General features: G+C 43.5%; 1 protein-coding gene across 1 annotated transcript in view; it reads right to left on the bottom strand.

Annotated features, from left to right (window-relative positions):
* LOC121283896 (RPA-related protein RADX-like) overlaps window positions 1-19,739 on the bottom strand; it is a 109,284-nt gene that overhangs the window by 26,100 nt on the left and 63,445 nt on the right. The window contains exons 8-10 of the mRNA XM_041198699.1: window positions 6,913-7,080; window positions 5,311-5,468; window positions 2,530-2,720 (exon numbers count right to left, since the gene is read on the bottom strand). Of these exons, the coding sequence (XP_041054633.1) occupies window positions 2,530-2,720; window positions 5,311-5,468; window positions 6,913-7,080 (517 nt within the window). The remainder of the gene's footprint in view (window positions 1-2,529; window positions 2,721-5,310; window positions 5,469-6,912; window positions 7,081-19,739) is intronic.

Genomic DNA, 19,739 nt, shown 5'->3' with positions numbered 1-19,739 from the left:
CTAGAGTTGTACCTTGAGTGTCCTGCCATCCATTCTTAATTAGCACGTTCGTTTAGATAATATCACCACCTTCAACACCTCTTTGTTCTTTTGTCTGTGACATCTTTTGATTATCTGCTCCTATCACTGCTTGCTTGTCCCTACAACCACACCCCTCCCCAACCTTAAACCAGCTTATATTTCACCCCTTTCCTATTTTTACTCAGTTCTGTTGAAGGGTCATGAGGACTCGAAACGTCAACTCTTTTCTTCTCCGCTGATGCTGAGTTCTTCCAGGTAATTCTGTTTTTGTTCTGGATTTCCAGCATCCGCAGTTTTTTGTTTTTATTTCAACATGACCACCCTACTTTTGTAATCTATGCCTCGATTGATAAAGGCAAGTGTCCAATATGCCTTTTTCACTACTAACATGCCCCTCCGCCTTCAGAGATCTATGGACACATACACCAAGGTCCCTTTGTTCCTCAGAACTTCCCAGTGTAATACCATTCATTGAATACTTCCTCATCAAATTACTTCTTCCAAAGTGTATCACCTCACACTGTTCAGGGTTAGATTCCACTCGTCACTTATCTGCCCACTTGACCATCCGGTCTATATTTGCCTGTAGCCTAAGACACTCAATCTCACTGTTAACCACCCGACCAATCTTTGTGTCTTCCACAAACTTACTAATCCTACCCCCCACATAGTCATCTATGTCGTTTATATAAATGACAAATAATAGGGGACCCAGCACAGATCCCTGTGGTACGCCACTGGACACTGGCTTCCAGTCACTAAAGCATCCTTCTGTCATCACCCCCTGTCTCCTACAACTAAGCCAATTTTGAATCCACCTTATCAAATTACCCTGTATCCCATGTGCATTTGCCTTCTTTATAAGTCTCCCATGTGGGACCTTGGCAAAGGCTTTGCTGAAATCCATATAAACTAAATCAACTGCGCTACCCTCATCTACACACTTGGTCACCACCTCAAAAAATTCGATCAAATTTGTTAGGCATGACCTCCCTCTGACAAAGCTATGCTGACTATCCCTGATCAAACCTTGCCTCTCCAAGTGGAAATAGATTCTCTCCTTCAGAATTTCCGCCAATAGTTTCCCTACCACTGACGTGAGACTCACTGGTCTGTAGTTCCCTGGCTTATCTCTACAACCCTTTTTAAATAGCAGAACCACATTAGCTGGTCTCCAGTCCTCTGGCACCTCCCCCGTGGCCAGAGAGGAATTAAAAATTTGGGTCAGAGCCCCTGCGATCTCCTCCCTTGCCTCCCTCAGCAGTCCGGGACACAAATCATCCGAACCTGGAGATGTGTCCACTTTTAAGCCTCAAGAACCTCACAGTCTCTCTCCCTGAGTTTGATACCTTCATCCTCATTCTCTTGGGTGAAGACGGATGAGAAGTATTCGTTCAACACTCTACCGATCTCTTCTGGCTCCACCCATAGATTGCCCCCTTGGTCCCTAATGGGCCCTACTCTCTCCCTGGTTATCCTCTTCCCATTGATATACTTATAGAATATCTTGGGATTTTCCCTACTTTTACCAGCCAGAACTTTCTCATATCCCCTCTTTGCTCTCCTAATTGCTTTCTTAATCTCCACCCTGCACTTTCTGTACTCCACTAATGCCTCCACTGATTTGCTCCCCTTGTACCTGCTAAAAGCTTCTCTTTTCGTTCTCATCTTATCCTGAATATCCCTGGTCATCCATGGTTCTCTGGGCTTGTTACTCCTTCCTATCACCCTAGAGGGTACATGTTGAGCCTGTACCCTCCCCATTTCCTTTTTGAACACCCCCCCCCCCACTGCTCCTCTGTAGATTTCCCCTCAAGTAGCTGTTCCCAGTCTACCTTGGCCAGATCCTGTCTTACTTTACTAAAATCTGCTCTCCCCTAATCCAAAACATTTTTTTGCAACTTGTCTATTTCTTTGTCCATAATCATGAAGAACAATGCCCACAGCTTCTCCCACAACACACAGGTTACCTTTTAGGTCTCTATTGAGACTTAAATATGGGAAACTCACCCCAACATGCCATTCATACATCCATCCACCGCCTTTTCTCTTCATGCTAGCAGATACACATACAACAAAAAGTGATAAAGTAGTCTTGCCATTAAGTTCATCAGGACCTCAGTGTGCCCTGACGAATTCCTTGGCTGTTTTCAGCCTCCATGCATCGCTGTAAATGTGGTGCCAGTGTATTTTTTATTAAACTATCCCTTCCTGTTTCATGACAATGCACATGTTATAAACCAAATCTCCTGGTCACTTCACAAGAAACCACACTTCAAAAATAAACAGCTTCGAAAATACTGAATGATAACACGTAGAGACATTATACAAACTGGTTAGAAAACCTGAAAAGGGAAGTTCAATGATATGTGATCTTTGGTGTGTAACTTTGTCAGACCATTAAAAAAGGCCTTTTGTAATTAATTATGTGCAAAAATGTCTGCAGTTAACTGGCCGTTAGATAACATTTATTTTCAACATCATTTGAGGGAAATAAAAATAAATTACCTAAGGTTGTATTGATCTTTTGCAAGGCACATAACTTCTTCAGGCTCCAATATTTGTCCGAAACTTTGAAAGGTCTTACTGAAGTTATGTAAATAATCCTGTCTTGATGACTGGTTATTAGTCACTTTGGCTTTATATTCATTAGATGTGTATCTGTCTAGCTCATTATCTGCTTTTTCAGTCTGTACGGGCTGTGTATAATTCACAAATTTGAAGAATCAAGCAAAGTAGATGGTCAAAATTTAAGAAATCAATTAAATAACTAGATTGGACACATTGGGTGGTACTAACTGGAGGTGAGGGGGTCTTGTCCACTAGCTGGAGAGCCGGTGGGAACCTCTTGTCACCTCCTTTTGGTAAGACCTGCCGAATTAAGTGCCAATCAGGCACTTAACTCAGCAACAGTAGGCGTTCCTGGGGATCAAGGGCCCAGGGGGCAGAAATCCATTGCCTGAGAGCTGCTGGTCAATCAGAGGCCAACAGCTGTCCATTTCTCAGCAGCGCCATGTGGAAGCAGTGGTAGCTGCCAGCAGTGCACCCACCTGAGGCCCAGGATCGCAGAGAGGCAGATGAAGCGATGGTGGGATGGGGGTCAAGGGGGAGGAGGGTAGGGGGGTGCAAGGGAAGGGGGTTGGTTTTCAGCAGACTGCCCCCTTCCTTATGCCAGGTCCCTTGATCAGACATTGAGTGCCTTTGAATGAGTGACCTGCCCCTGGAAGCCCGCAAGCAAGCTCAACAGGGTTTGCTTTTTGAGCTTCCTGCATTGCCCACTGTGGGATGAATACCAGCCTTAATTGGCCTAAGTTACTTATGTGTAACTTATGTGTAAGGGGCTTAATTGGCGTTGGAGCGGAAAGGCCATCCATGAGTCTTCCTGCCCTGAACTTAATAAAGGCAGCAGCTCAAAAGCGGCCTTCCTGCCACCCTCCTGTCCAATTAAATGCCACACCACCACCACCAAACTCTCCTCAGGGGAGGGCATTAAATTCCACCCAATGCTCCCAAAATTTAAAAAAATAAACAATCCAAATTTCCAGTAGATAAGCTGGTTCCCTATTTAGAATGTGGTGAAAGTTTGATTTGTAAATCAAATTTACACTTTAAAAAAAAATGCATAGAAGACAATTTGAAAATCTGTTTCTAAAAGTATTATGAAGAAAAATACATAAAACTCTATGAACTGCATTGTCATGTTAAAGAACAAATATAAACAACTCCCAGTGTTGTAAGCACAAATATACTGCTTCATAAAGAAAATAACTATGAATGAATGGGAATGTGCCAGGGTAAGATCACCATGGATTCCTGAAATTACAAGTTGTTACATTTTGTAGTTTGTAGTTCACACATACTGTTCCATCAATTTGATGAGAAATATGAACTTATGGTATTGCAGTCTACCCCTACAGTGGGTCAAATACTCTTGCTATTTTTTTTTCCAATCAGTACACCGAATGAAGGGGTGAAATTTGAAATAGCAAGGCTGGTAGTGGAAGTTAAATCAGCTTCCCAGACTTCCTTCTCCCTCCCACAAAGCAGAACCAAATAAGTTATAATGATACAAATTAGCCCTACGTAAACGCAGTCATGCCAATAAATCTAAATGTCTCAATGCAATCTTCCTTCAAGAACTGTGTGACAGGAAGATAAAATAATTCTCATAATGCTATTGAAATTTATTGTAAAATAGTCATATCTGTGTCTATATGTGTGTGTGTGTGTGAGAGAGGGAGTTAATTGGATTAAAGGCAGCTGGTCTGAAGGCTTTGATGTGGTAGATGATGAATTAGGTTTGAAATGTTAAGTAGGTAAACAAAGGTGTCAACGGAACATATGAATTTTTAAATAAACCAAACTAGATTGTTTTCAAAGGAGGGGTGAAATGTGTCACTTCTGTGAAGTTCAGAAATAATGGGCTGAATTCTGCCATAAGGATGGTGAGTGACTTGGAGGGGAACTTCCAGCTGGTGGTTTTCCCATGTATCAAAATCCTGGAACTCCCTTCCTAACACCACTGTGAGTGTACCTACACCAAATGGACTGCAGCGGTTCAAGAAGACAGCTCACCACCACCTTCTAAAGGGCAACAGGGGATAGGCAATAAATGCTGGCCCAGCCAGCGAAATCCACATCCCGTAAAAATGAATTTTAAAAAAAGAGTTTTTCCTCTTGTGGGAGAATCTAGAACTAGGGGTCACTGTTTAAAAATAAGGTGTTGCTCATTTAAGACAGGGATGAGGAGAAATTTTTTTCTCTCAAAGGGTTGTGAGTCTTTGGAACTCTCTTCCTCAAAAGGCAGTGGAAGCAGTGTTTAGATATTTCTAAGGCAGAGCTAGATAGATTCTTGATTAACAAAGGGATGAAAAGTTATCGGGCAGGCAGGAATGTGGAGTTGATGTTACATTCAGACCAGCCATGATTTTATTTAATGGTGGAGTAGGCTCAAGGGGCCGAGCAGCCCACTCCTGCTCCTAATTCGTATGTTCGTAGTTTAAATTCTGACCAACAGCACAAAAACCTGACATCATCAGTTATAAGTAGTTGAAACATTCATACAACAATTCATGAAATTTTCATTATTTTGAGTATTCTACTTGGCTGCATCTCAGTAACGTTTTTCTATTTTAACTGGGTAACAAAGACATGATGAAATGCATCGGGAAAATGGTTGGAGACACCATGAGTGACAAGGAAATTTGAATGGGATTTTCTCTCCTAATCACATGAAAAGCCAATTTGAAAGGAGATACACTAGAGGATGGATATAAATATAGTTCATACCTGAATTGGTTTCTTGTCTATTAAATATCCAATGGACATGGTGTGCATAGTATATTTGACAGCAGTAATGATTCCTTGAATAACTATATGCTTATGCTCCCTATAATGCAAACTTTCTACTTTTTCCTTGAACTCTTGCAGTGATGTGAGAGTGACCTCTGTTATGTTGAATGAAAAGAAAATGCAATTCATTACTACATTGTACATGAGTAAATGGAATAAACCAAAAAACAAAGTATTTGCACAGTTTACCAACATTACATAAACTGTTATTCTAGATCTTAATGATGGCCTTTAATGCACAATAAGATTCATACCCAAGTTCAAAACTATATAATTAAAGTACATACTCAAAAAATGGCCAACCTTTCAGAGTTTAAAATAAAAATATATATTTGGCAAAGAGCTGCAAATATTCAGGCTTTAAAAAATTTTAGATCTAGTCTTGGGAGACCATTATCCAAAGTGAACCTTCACTGCCAATGACATTTTAGAGATCAGGTCATTTATGTTCAAATGTGACATCATCAATTTGAAAACTATGCATGACAGTGCATTACAGTAAAAGTGCCTTAAATTGTAAAGAAAAAAAACTATATACAACTTTCATATTTTCTGTTTAACCTCTGGTGCATGTTTTTTGTTGAGCAGAATTGTTACATGATTGCCTGCCATTATTTAAAATGAAATGTTATTAGTTTCCCCCAAAAATGCAATAATATCAGTAATTAATAAAAATTCAACAATGGAAATTACAAAGAAACTACTACGAGCAATAATTATAGCATGTAACGTAATTCACAATGAAATACCACTAACAATAGAAAGTATAGTATTGCATTGCTATTTGCAATGAAACATTTGATTGTTTTAAATGAGAAATTTGGGTTCAGTAATATATTTTTAAAATAATGACAACATATGTCCCTCCCTGCAGAGCCACTGGTCTTGGCCTGCAAGAAAGGAAATATTTTGGCTCAGCAACATTTTTTTTTCAAGTTACATGCCACAAACAGTGCTTGGGCTCCCTAAAGCAGGCCTTTAAATAGTTTTATCAATTTTAAGATGTCACAATCTATTATCAACACAAAGCTGAATTGTTTCAAGCTCTAATCACCTTTCACAGAATCATAGAATAACATACCACAGATGAGACCATTTGCCCATTGAATCTGCACAGGCTCCTTAATCCAGAGTTTTCACTCACAACACTGCAATTCATCTCCCCCTTCTTCAGAGAATTCAAATGCTGGTATGCTGGTTGGGGGCAAGGGAGAGTAGCCAGGAAAGTGGGGGTGGGTAGTCGGGGTGGGGGGAACGTGACGTGGGACAGTCGGATGGGAGGGGTGGGTAGTTGGGGAGAGGGTGGGGTCTGGTGGTCAGGAGGGATGGGTTCAGGAGGGTAGTCTGGGGTTAGGGGTAGTTGGAGGGTCAAGTGGTAATTGGGAGGGTAGAGGTTGGAGGAATTGGGGGAGTAGTTGGGAGTCCAGTGGAGAGGGGAGGAGAAGGGAGGGGAGGGGTGGATAGAGTTACCTCTACCCTGGGGAACAGAAGATCTGGGGCAATTAATTGTATTCCACAGCATCAGCTTTCAAACCATACCTTTCATGTTTTGACTGTAGTCCTGGAAGCTTGAAGGCAAGGGGGGAAATGAATAATATCCTCCAACCACAGATATTTTCTGAAAATATCTCTCATGTTGTGCTTTTGCCCACTGAATAAATCTTTTGACTCTAGTGTCAGTTGTGTATGGTCTTCCCTTGTGATAACCTGCAAGCAATATTTTTCACAAATTATTTAAAGTGGTATTTGGAATTGAAAAATCAGATGGACATACATGACCTTAAAAAATGATCCAACCATGAGTTTTAATTTGCATATGAGTATTTTTTCAATACTGGAGAGGTTTTTGGGGTTGCGTTTAAAATTGATTTGATATGAATGTTGGAGTAAAGAACATTAAAGTTGTTTTATCATTTGATAGAATATGATAAAGCAATATTCTTTTTGTGATTATTCAATTACGCTCTAGTTTTCATCAAAGATGGACACCAAAATGTGACAGTTAAAAATGAACTTCAAGGCAATTAAGATAAGTCATTAGCAGGCAGTTAAAACAAACAATCTGATAGGAAAACAGGTGATCAGACTGTAGCCAATGACCCTGAAAAAAGATATGAATGTTTCACAAAGGGCTGACAAGATACAAGATGAGCAAAACCATGAAAATGATTGTTGGGGATGATGTCCTAGAATGTAAGGCCTGTTGTCAGGATTGCCCAGAAATGAAAGTGAATTCATAACTGCTCCTCTTTATTTCTCTTTTGAAGTAGATTAGTGAAGACAACTGTAGGCCCCTTAGTCTGAAATTGGAGCATTTATAATAGAAAACAAGCAAATGGCAGGGAAATTAAACAACTACTTTAGCTCTGTCTTCATAGAGGAAGACACAAGTAACTTCCCAGAAATACTAGGGAACCAATGGTCTGGTGAGAAGGCGGAATTGAAGGAAATTAATATTAATAAAACAATAGTGCTGGAGAAGTTAATGGAACTGAAAGCCGATAAATCCCTAGGGCCTGATAATCTACATCCCAGGGTACTAAAGGAGGTGGCCATGGAAAAAGTGGAAGCGTCAGTTGTCATCTTCCAAAATTCTGTAGATTCTGGAACAGTCCCAACAGATTGGGGGGGTGGCAAAAGTAACCCCACTATTTAAAAAAGGAGGGAAGGAGAAAACAGCGAATTACAGACCGTTTAGCCTAACCTCAGTCGTTGAAAAAGTTAGCGTCTATTGTAAAGGATGTGATAACAGGACACTTAGAAAATATCAACAGGATTAGACAAAGTCAACATGGATTTATGAAGGGGAAATCATGTTTGACAAACCTACTGGAGTTCTTTGAGGATGTAACTAGCAGAATAGATAAGGGAGAACCAGTGGATGTGGTGTATTTGGATTTTCAGAAAGCTTTTGATAAAGTCCCACATAAGAGGTTAGTGTGTAAAATTAAAGCACATGGGATTGGGGTAATATATTGGCATTGATTGAGAATTGGTTAGCAGACAGGAATAAATAAATCTTTTTTGGAGTAGCAGGTGGTGACTAGTGAGGTTCTGCAGGGATCAGTGCTTGGGTCCCAGCTATTCATAATATATATCAGTGATTTAGATGAGGGAACCAAATGTAACGTTTCCAATTTTGCTGACGACACCAAACTTGGTGGGAATGTGAGCAATGGGGAGGGTGTTACGAGGCTTCAAGACAACTTAGACAGGTTGAGTGAGTGGGCAAATACATGGTAGATGCAGTATAATGTGGATACATGTGAAGTTATCCAATTTTGTAGGAAAAACAGAATGGCAGTTTTTCATTAAATAGTGATGGATTGGAAAATGTTGATGTACAAAGGGACTTGGGTGTCCTTGTACACCAATCACCGAAAGCAAGCAAGCTAATGCAGCAAGCAGTTAAGAAGGCAAACGGTATGTTGGTCTTCATTGCAAAAGGACTTGAGTACAGAAGCAAGGATGTCTTCCTGCAGCTGTACAGGGCCTTGGTGAGACCACATCTGTAGTATTGTGTGCAGTTTTGGACTCCTTACCTAAGAAAGGATATACTTGCCATAGAGGAAGTACAGCAAAGGTTCACCAGGCTGATTCCTGGGATGGCAGGATTATCGTATAAGGAGAGATTGGGTCGATTAGACCTGTATTCACTGGAGATTAGAAGAATGAAACATAAAATTCTGACAGGAATGGACAGACTGGATGCAAGGATGATATTTCCTCTGGCTGGGGGTTCTAGAACAAGGGATCACAGTCTCAGGATACAGGGTAGACCATTTAGGACTGAGATTAGGAGAAATGTCTTCACTTGGAGAGTGGTGAACTTACAGAAGGCTGTGGCAGCCAGGCCACTGAATATATTTAAAAGGAAATAGGTTTCTGGGCTCTAAAGGCATCAAGGGTATGGGGAGAGTGCAGGAGTACAATGTTGTGATAGAGGAACAGCCATGATCATGTTGAATAGCGGAGCAGGCTCGAAGGGCCAAATGACCTACTCCTGCTCCTATTTTCTATGTTTCTATCTCTGGTGATCCTTTTGATAGCATTTCCATTCAGTTGATTACAATGGGATACGATTAAAGTTTAATTTATTTAATATTTCTTGCATTTTCTCCTATCACTACAAATATTTCTGTGATGAATGTTACATGTACAAGCTGACATTTGAATTTGGAAAGATTGTAAGAGATGGTGATGGTGTATTTATGAAATCTGAGATTTAAAAAAAACTGTTTGAAAGGTATAATAATTCCCAACTAATAATCACAAAAAATAGATGCTTGATGTTTCCATCACTGGAGTAACATGTGTCATGGTGTCCTTTTTTAAATGCTGATTTGACATGATAAGATTATAAGAAATAAAAGGGCACGTGGAGAGGAGACAACACCCAATTGGGATTTATACCAAGTGTGATGTTGGGAATTTGGTTCAGCCTCCAGTAGCTGTAGAAAACACAGGTCTCTTACCAGAAATAGAGGTAACCTAGACACAATGGTGAGAGTTTGAAGAGTTTGAAGGTCTCAGGGATGGGATGGTGGTCGGGGCAGCAGGGTGGTGTTGAGTCTTTGGGTTCAGAGCATACTAAAGAAATTTGAAATGTAACATAAAATAGGAAAGATGGTAAGTGATTGATTGGTTGGTGAGCGCTTTCTTTCATCTAAACTAGGGAAATTTAATTGGGATAAGTATAATAATAATTAAAATAATAATAACACAAGCACAAGCAAAGCTAGAGGCATTAAATAAAATTTAATTAAGAAAATAATTAATTAGTTAATTAAAACACAATAAGAATGGTGGGGCAGATGATGTGTTGCAGCTGTAGTATGTGGGTCTGGTGGACGCCAATGTGATCCACGACAACCACGTCTGCAGTAAGTTTTTGTGGCTTGATGAGCTCTGACTCAAAGTTGATAAGCTGGAGGCTGAGCTTCAGACACTGTGATGCATCAGAGAAGAGGAAAGGGAGCCATTCAAGTCAGGAAAATAAATAGAAATGTAGTAGTAGTATGGGACAGTATAGTCTGTGGGGGATAGACACAGTTCCCCTCAGCCAAGAGCTTGAGTCCAGAAGGTTATGTTGCCTGGGCTGGTGTCAGGGTTTGGTAGCTGCTCGGGGCTAGAGAGGAACTTGCAGTGGCAGTAAAAGGATACAGCTGTCGTGGTCCACATGGGTACCAACAATATAGATAGGACTAGGAAAGAGGTTCTGCTTAGGAATTATGAGCAGCTAGGGGCTAAATTAAAAAGCAGAACGTCAAAGGTAATAATTTCTGGATTACTACCTGAGTCACTAGTGAATTGGCATAGGGTAAAGAAGATTAGAGGGTTGAATGTGTGGTTCAAAGATTGGAGAAACGAGTTTCATGGGGCATTGACATCAGTACTGGGGATAGTGGGAGCTGTACCACTGGAAAGGTCTTCACTTGAACCGTGCAGGGACAAGTGTTCTAAGTGAGTCGTATAAGTAGGGTGGTAGAGAGGGCTTTAAACTAAATGGTGGAGGTGAGGGATCACATGTGGGGAGATGTGGTAAATTAAAGGGAAAGGAGAAGGCAAAGAGTGATATGGGTAATGATAACCAGAGTGTAGCAGGAAGGGACACAGCATTTAAAATTTGTGCACCGGAAGATAAGGCCAGAGTTTGCAAGAATGGTAAAAAGACAGAATTAAAGGCTTTGTATCTGAATGCACACAACATTTGTAATAAAATGGAAGAAATGGTGGCCCAAATTGAAATAAATATGCAAGACCTGGTAGCTATTTTGGACATATGACTGGAAGTTGACCAAGGTTGGGACCTAAATATTCATGGGTATTTAACATTAACATTTTGGAAGGAAACGAAAATGGGAAAAGGTAGTGGTAACTCTGTTAATTAAGGATGACATTAGTACAGTAGAGAGAGATGACCTTAGTTCAGAAGATCAAGATGTAGAATCAGTTTGGGTAGAGATAAGAATGGGTGAAGAGAAAAAATCAGTTGTGGGAGGAACTTCTAGGTCCCCGAACAGTTGTTAGACTAGAGGACAGAATATACAGGAAGAAATAAGGGGGCTTGTAAGAAAAGTACAGCGATAATCATGGATGATTTTAATCTTCATGTAGATTGGACAATCAGGTTGGCAACGGTAGCCTGGAAGATAAGTTCATGGAGTGAATTTGGGACAATTTCTTAGAGCAGTACATTCTAGTGCCAACAAGGGAGCAGGGTGTTTTAGATCTGGTAATGTGCAAAAAGACAGGAGTATTAATGACCTCATATCATAGTAAAGGAGCCTCTAGGTAACATTGAATAGAACATGATAGAATTTCACACTCAGTTTGAGGATGAGAAATGTAAATAAAAAGTATGAGGAGGATTTTCACCTTGTCAGGCGGGCGCAGCGGCGGGCTGGGGAGTGGCTGCGCAACGGTCTGCCACCCGCAGTTGGGCTCCAACCGTGATTTCGCGTTGGCTGGCCAATTAATGACTGGCCAGCGTGAATCGCGTGCTGAATTGCTCAGCACTGCCTGGGTGCGGAAAGAGGGTGAGCTCGGAAGTCAGTGCAAGAACAGGGGAGCGCGCAGTGAAAGCTCCCTGAAGGCAGAGAGCTGCCGCAGGGAGCTGAAGATTTCTAGCATCCGAAATAAAGATTTAAAAATTAAGGTAAACATGTCCCCTCATGTGATGACCAGGGACATGTTAAAAATGAGATTTAAAGATTTTTATTTATTTTTCATTAACATCGGAAACCTCAGCCCGCCCATGGACGAGGGTTCCTCAAAAATCCAAAGGCCGCTTGGCCCTTCTGCCCGCCCGCCAGCTGTGAGGTTGGACGGGCAAGGAAAAACTCAGTTAATTAATCTATTAATGGGCTTAACAGCCCTCTTAATTGTCAGCTGCGTGCAACTGCTGGCCAAAATATCGTGTGAGTGCGTGATGACATTGGGACGCTCACACGATGTCATCACGCGCTATTTCACACTCGTGCATGTCGGGCGCATGCCTGCATGCCGAGCTGAAAATCCAGCCCTATAAGGACAGAGTTGTCTAAAGTGAACTGGGAAAATAGGTTAAAAGGTAGGACAGCACAGAATCAGTGGCAGACATTTAAGATGATATTTCATAATTCTCAAGAAAGATACATTCCATTAAGAAATACTCTATGAGAGGGACATTCCATCAGTGGCTAACAAAGGAAGCAAAGGATAGCACTAAATTGAAAGAAAGATTATACAGTACTGTGAAGATTTGTAGTGGGTTAGAAGGTTTTAGAAACCAGAAAAAAATGACTAAGAAAAGGGAAAAATTAGAGTATGAGAGAAAGCTAGCTTGAAATATAAAAAACAGATAATAAGAAATTCTACACGTATTTAAAAACGGAAAGAGTAGCTAAAGTGAGCTAAGGTGTCCTAAATGACATAGCTGCTCGACTGGGTCTGCAGCAGGTGGTGAGGGAACCAACAAGAGGGAAAAACATACTTGATCTCATCCTTACCAACCTGCCTGCCGCGGTTGCATTTGTCCAAGACAGTATCGGTAGGAGTGACCACTGCACAGTCATTGTAGAGACGAAGTCCCACCTTCACATTGAGGATACCCTTCATCATGTTGGGTGGCACTACCACCATGCTAAATGGGATAGATTTCGAACAGATCTAGCAACTAAACACTGGGCATCCATGAGGCGCTGTGGGCCATCAGCAGCAGCAGAATTGTACTCAAACACAATCTGTAACCTCATGGCCCGGCATATCCCCCACTCTACCATTACCATCAAGCCAGGGGATCAACCCTGGTTCAATGCAGTGTGCAGGAAGGCATGCCAGGAGCAGCAACTGGCAAACCTAAAAATGAGGTGAAGCTATAAAAAAGGGCGACTAGCACGCCAAACAGCATAAGCAGCAAGTGATAGACAGAGCTAAGCGATCTCACAACCAACGGATCAGATCTAAGCTCTGCAGTCCTGCCACATCCAGACGTGAATGGCAGTTGACAATTAAACAACCCACCGGAGGAGGAGGCTCCACAAATATCCCCATCCTCAATGATGGAGGAGCACAGCACAGCAGTGCAAAATATAAGGCTGAAGCATTCGCAACAACCTTCAGCCAGAAGTGCCAAGTGAATAATCCAACTCGGCCTCCTCTGGAGGTCCCCAGCATCACAGATGCCAGTCTTCAGCCAATTCAATTCCTCCACGTGATAACAAGAAACGGCTGAAGGCACTGGATACTGCAAAGGCTACGGGCCCTGACAACATTCTGGCAATAGTACTGAAGATAAAAGCAAATAACTGCGGATGCTGGAAATCCAGAACAAAAACAAAAATACCTGGAAAAAACTCAGCAGCTCTGACAGCATCTGCGGTGAGGAACACAGTTAACGTTTCGAGTCCGTATGACACTTCAACAGAACTAAGGAAAAATAGAAAATGAGGTGAAATATAAGCTGGTTTAAGGGGGGGGGGCGGGGGGTGGGGGAGAGGGGGGTTTGTTGGGACAGTTAGAGCTGGATAGAGGGCCAGTGATTGGTGGAGATAACCAAAAGATGTCATAGACAAAATGACAAAGAGGTTTTGAAGCTGGTGATGTTATCTAAGGAATGTGATAACAAAGGTACAGATAGCCCTAGTGGGAGTGGGGTGGGGGGAAGGGATCGAAATAGGCTAAAAGGCAAAGATAAAACAATGGATGGAAATACATTTAAAATGAATGGAAATAGGTGGGAAAAGAAAAACCTATATAAATTATTGGACAAAAGGGGGATCGGAAAGGAGGTGGGGAAGGAGGAGAGAGTTCACGATCTATAACTGTTGAACTCAATATTCAGTCCGGAAGGCTGTAAAGTGCCTAGTCGGAAGAACTGTTCCTCCAATTTGCGTTGAGCTTCACTGGAACAATGCAGCAGGCTAAGGATGAACATGTGGGCACGAGAGCAGGGTGGAGTGCTGAAATGGCAAACGACAGGGAGGTCTGGGTCAGGCTTGCCGACAGACCGAAGGTGTTCTGCAAAGCGGTTACCCAGTCTGCGTTTGATCTCTCCAATGTAGAGGAAACCGCATTGGGAGCAGCAAATGCAGTAGACTAAATTGAGTGAAGTGCAAGTGAAATGCTGCTTCACTTGAAAGGAGTGTTTGGGCCCTTGGACAGTGAGGAGAGGGGAAGTAAAGGGGCAGGTGTTGCACCTTCTGCGGTTGTATGGGAAGGTGCCATGGGAGGGGGTTGAGGTGTAGGGAGTGATGGAGGAGTGGACCCTGATGTCCCGGATGGAACAATCCCTGCGAAATGCCGCCGGGGGGGGGTGAAGGAGGATGTGTTTGGTGGTGGAATCATGCTGGAATTGACGGAAATGGCGGAGGATGATCCTTTGAATGCGGAGGCTGGTGGGGTGATAAGTGAGGACATGGGGGACCCTAACATAGTTCTAGGAGGGAGAGGAAGGTGTGAGGGTGGATGCGTGGGAGATGGGCTGGGCACAGTTGAGGGCCCTGTAAACCGCCGTGGGTGGAAAACCTCGGTTAAGGAAGAAGGAAGACATGTCAGAGGAACTGTTTTTGAAAGTGGCATCATCAGAACAGATGTGACGGAGGTGAAGAAACTGAGAGAATGGGATGGACTCCTTACAGGAAGTGGGGTGTGAGGAGCTGTAGTCGAGGTAGCTGTGGGAGTCGGTAGGCTTGTAATGAATATTGGTGGACAGTCTATCACAAGAAATTGAGACAGAGAGGTCAATAAAGAGAAGGGAAGTGTCAGAGATGGACCATGTGAAAATGATGGAAGAGTGGAAATTGGAAGCAAAATTAATAAATTTTTCCAGGTCCAGACGAGGGCATGAAGCAGCACCGAAGTAATCATCGATGTACCGGAGAAGGACTGGAACAAGGAATGTTCCACATACCCCATAAAGAGACAGCCATAACTGGGGCCCATGCGGGTACCCATAGCCACATCTTTTATTTGGAGGAAGTGAGAGGAGTTTAAAGAGAAATTGTTCAGTGTGAGAACAAGTTCAGCCAGACGGAGGAGAGTAGAGGTGGATGGGGATTGTTCGGGCCTCTGTTCGAGGAAGAAACGGAGAGCGATCAGACCATTCTGGCAGGGAATGGAGGTGTAGAAGGATTGGATGTCCATAGTGAAGAGGAGGTGGTTGGGGCCAGGGAACTGGAAATTGTTGATATGATGTAGGCTGTCAGAGGAATCACGGATGTAGCTGGAAATTGTCAGGACAAGGGGAGAGAGAATGGAGTCAAGATAGCAAGAAATGAGTTCCATGGGGCAGGAACAGGCTGCCACAATTGGTCTGCTGGGACAGTCCTGTTTGTGGATTTTGGGTAGGAGGTGGAAGCGGGCCATCCGAGGTTGGGAGATTATGAGGTTGGCAGCTGTGGAGGGAAGATCTCCGGAGGAGATGAGGTCAGTAACAGTCCTGGAAACGATGGCTTGATGTTCAGTTGTGGGGTCGTGGTCCAGGGGGAGGTAGGAGGAAGTGTCTGTGAGTTGACGCTCAGCCTCTGCGAGGCAGAGGTCAGTGCACCAGACAACAATAGCACCACCCTTGTCAGCAGGTTTGATGACAATGTCAGGGTTGGACCTGAGAGAATGGAGTGCGGCAGGTTCAGAGAGAGTCAGGTTAGAGTGGGTGAGAGGAGCAGAGAAATTGAGACGACTGATGTCACGCCGACAGTTCCCAATGAAAAGATCAAGAGAAGCTAAGAATCCAGAGGGAGGGGTCCAGGTGGAAGGAGAATTTTGGAGGCGGGTAAAAGGATCCTTTGAACGGGGAGAGGACTCCTGCCCAAAGAAGTGAGCACGGAGACGAAGGCGGCGGAAGAAGAGTTCAGCATCGTGCCGAGCCTGAAATTCATTGAGATGAGGGCGCAAGGGTATGAAACTAAGTCCTTTGCTGAGCACTGAACGTTCCGCATTGGAGAGGGGAAGGTCAGGGGGTATGGTGAATACACGGCCAGAGCTGGGATTGAAAGATGGGATGGGGACAGAGGGACAGGCAGGGGTGGAGGGTCCTGGATGGACATTGGTGTCGATGAGTTGTTGGAGCTTGCTTTCCTTTGCACCTGAAAGAAAGAGACAAAGTTTCTTGTTGAGACGTCGGATGAAATGAAGAATGAAACTGGGGGCACAGACAGCTTAGAAATAGGGTGCGGAGATGCTGCTGGAGGGAGAGGTCGAGTGTGTTCATATGGCGGCGCATGGCATTGAGTGTGGATTTCAGGATGTGACGAGAACACCAGTCCGAGGAGCGTTGTACGTCCTGGAGATACCTGTAATCCTGGGTAGGTTCGAAACATGAGAGATGGATATTCAGTTGAAATCCACAAGGGGTAAGTCGGAAACGGAGACAGTCACCAAGGAAGGAAATATGCCTGCGAAAGCGAGTTTTAGTAAACACCTTGTTAAACACCAGGAGAGAAATGGAAAGCAATGAAGGTGAACAAGGCACAAGAGAGAGACGGAAATCCTGTCGGAGAGAAGAGCAATACTTCTTCAGGGTAGGCATTCCTTGAAGAGAAGTAGCAATCAATTAAACACTCAGATAAAAGCAAAAAACTGCGGATGCTGGAAATCCAAAACAAAAACAAAAATACCTGGAAAAACTCAGCAGGTCTGACAGCATCTGTGGAGAGGAACACAGTTAACGTTTCGAGTCCATATGACTCTTCAACAGAACTAAGGAAAAATAGAAAAGAGGTGAAATATAAGCTGGTTTAAGGCGGGGGGGTGGTGGGAAAAGTAGAGCTGGATAGAGGGCCAGCGATAGTTGGAGGTAACCAAAAGATGTCATAAACAAAATGACAAAGAGGTGTTGAAGCTGGTGATATTATCTAAGGAATGTGATAATAAAGATACAGATAGCCCTAGTGGGGCTGGGGTGAGAGGAAGGGATCGAAATAGGCTAAAAGGCAAAGATAAAACAATGGATGGAAATACATTTAAAAATAATAGAAATAGGTGGGAAGAGAAAAAGCTATATAAATTATTGGACATAAGGGGGATCGGAAAGGGGGTGGGGATGGAGGAGAGAGATCGTGATCTAAAATTGTTGAACTCAATATTCAGTCTGGAAGGCTGTAAAGTGCCTAGTCAGAAGATGAGGTGCTGTTCCTCCAGTTTGCGTTGAGCTTCACTGGAACAATGCAGCAGGCCAAGGACGGACATGTGGGCATGAGAGCAGGGAGGAGTGTTGAATTGGCAAGCGACAGGGAGGTCTGGATCATGCTTGCGGACAGACCGAAGGTGTTCCACAAAGCTGTCACCCAGTCTGCGTTTGGTCTCTCCAATGTAGAGGAAACCATTGGGAGCAGCGAATGCAGTAGACTAAATTGAGGGAAATGCAAGTGAAATGCTGCTTCACTTGAAAATTCACTACCGACTCCCACAGCTACCTTGACTACAGCTCCACACACCCCAATTAATGTAAGGAATCCTCTACATTGGAGAGACCAAACGCAGACTGGGTGACCGCTTTGCAGAACACCTTTTGCTTCTAATTTCCACCCCTCCATCATTTTCACATGGTCCATCTCTGACACTTCCCTTCCTTGACCTCTCTGTCTCAATTTCTGGTGATGGACTGTCCACCAATATTCATTACAAGCCTAGCGACTCCCACAGCTACCTTAACTACAGCTCCTCACACCTCGCTTCCTGTAAGGAGTCCATCCCATTCTCTCAGTTTCTTCACCTCCGTCGCATCTGTTCTGATGATGCCACTTTCAAAAACAGTTCCTCTGACATGTCTTCCTTCTTCCTTAACTGAGGTTTTCCACCCACGGTAGTTGACAGGGCCCTCAACTGTGTCCAGCCCATCTACCGCGCATCCGCCCTCACACCTTCCTTTCCCTTCCAGAACCATGATAGGGCCCGCCTTGTCCTCACTTATCACCCCACCAGCCTCCGCATTCAAAGGATCATCCTCCGTCATTTCCACCAACTCCAGCATGATGCCACCACCAAACACATCTTCCCTTCACCCCCCGGCGGCATTTCGCAGGGATCGTTCCCTCTGGGACACCCTGGTCCACTCCTCCATCACTCCCTACACCTCAACCCCCCGTCCCACAGCACCTTCCCATGCAACTGCATAAGGTGCAACACCTGCCCCTTTACTTCCCCTCTCCTCACTGTCCAAGGGCCCAAACACTCCCTTCAAGTGAAGCAGCATTTCACTTGCACTTCCCTCAATTTAGTCTACTGCATTTGCTGCTCCCAATGCGGTTTCCTCTACATTGGAGAGACCAAACGCAGACTGGGTGACAGCTTTGCAGAACACCTTCGGTCTGTCGGCAAGCATTACCCAGACCTCCCTGTCGCTTGCCATTTCAACACTCCACCCTGCTCTCATGCCCACATGTCCGTCCTTGGCCTGCTGCATTGTTCCAGTGAAGCTCAACGCAAACTAGAAGAACAGCACCTCATCTTCCGACTAGGCACTTTACAGCCTTCCGGACTGAATATTGAGTTCAACAATTTTAGATCATGAACTCTCGCCTCCATCCCCACCTCCTTTCTGATCCCCCTTTTTTCTAATAATTTATATAGATTTTTCTTTTCCCACCCATTTCCATTCATTTTATATGTATTTCCATCCATTGTTTTATCTTTGCCTTTTAGCCTATTCGGATCCCTTCCCCTCACTCCACCCCCACTAGGGCTATCTGTACCTTTGTTATCACATTCCTTAGATAATATCACCAGCTTCAACATCTCTTTGTTGTTTTGTCTATGATATCTTTTGGTTAACTCCACCTATCACTGGCCCTCTATCCAGCTCTACTTGTCCCACCGACCTCCCCCCACCACCACCCCCCCCCCAACACCTTAAACCAGCTTATATTTCACTTCTTTTCTATTTTTCCTTAGTTCTGTTGAAGAGTCATACGGACTCGAAACATTAACTGTGTTCCTCTCTGCAGATGCTGTCAGAGCTGCTGAGTTTTTCCAGGTATTTTTGTTTTTGTATTGTACTGAAGACTTGTGATCCAGAACTTGCCGCACCCCCAGCCGAGCTGTTTAAGTACAGCTGCAACACTGGAATCTACCCGGCTATGTGGAAAATTGCCCAGGTATGTCCTTTACACAAAAAGGACAAATCCCACCTGGCCAAATACCGCCCCATCAGTTCACTCGCAATCATCTGTAAAGTGACGGAAGGGGTCATCAACAGTGCTATCAAGCGGCACTTGCTTACCTGTAACCCATTCACTGATGCTCAGTTTGGTTTCGGGGGGGCAGCTCAGCTCCTGACCTCATTACAGGTTTGGTTCAAACATGAACAAAAGAGCTGAACTCCAGCGATGAGGTGAGAGTGACTGCCCTTGACATCAAGGCTATATTTGACCAAGTGTGGTATCAAG

This window comes from Carcharodon carcharias, chromosome 11, assembly GCF_017639515.1.
Source record: "Carcharodon carcharias isolate sCarCar2 chromosome 11, sCarCar2.pri, whole genome shotgun sequence".
Taxonomy (NCBI): domain Eukaryota; kingdom Metazoa; phylum Chordata; class Chondrichthyes; order Lamniformes; family Lamnidae; genus Carcharodon; species Carcharodon carcharias.
This window is presented reverse-complemented; position numbering and strand designations above follow the sequence as displayed.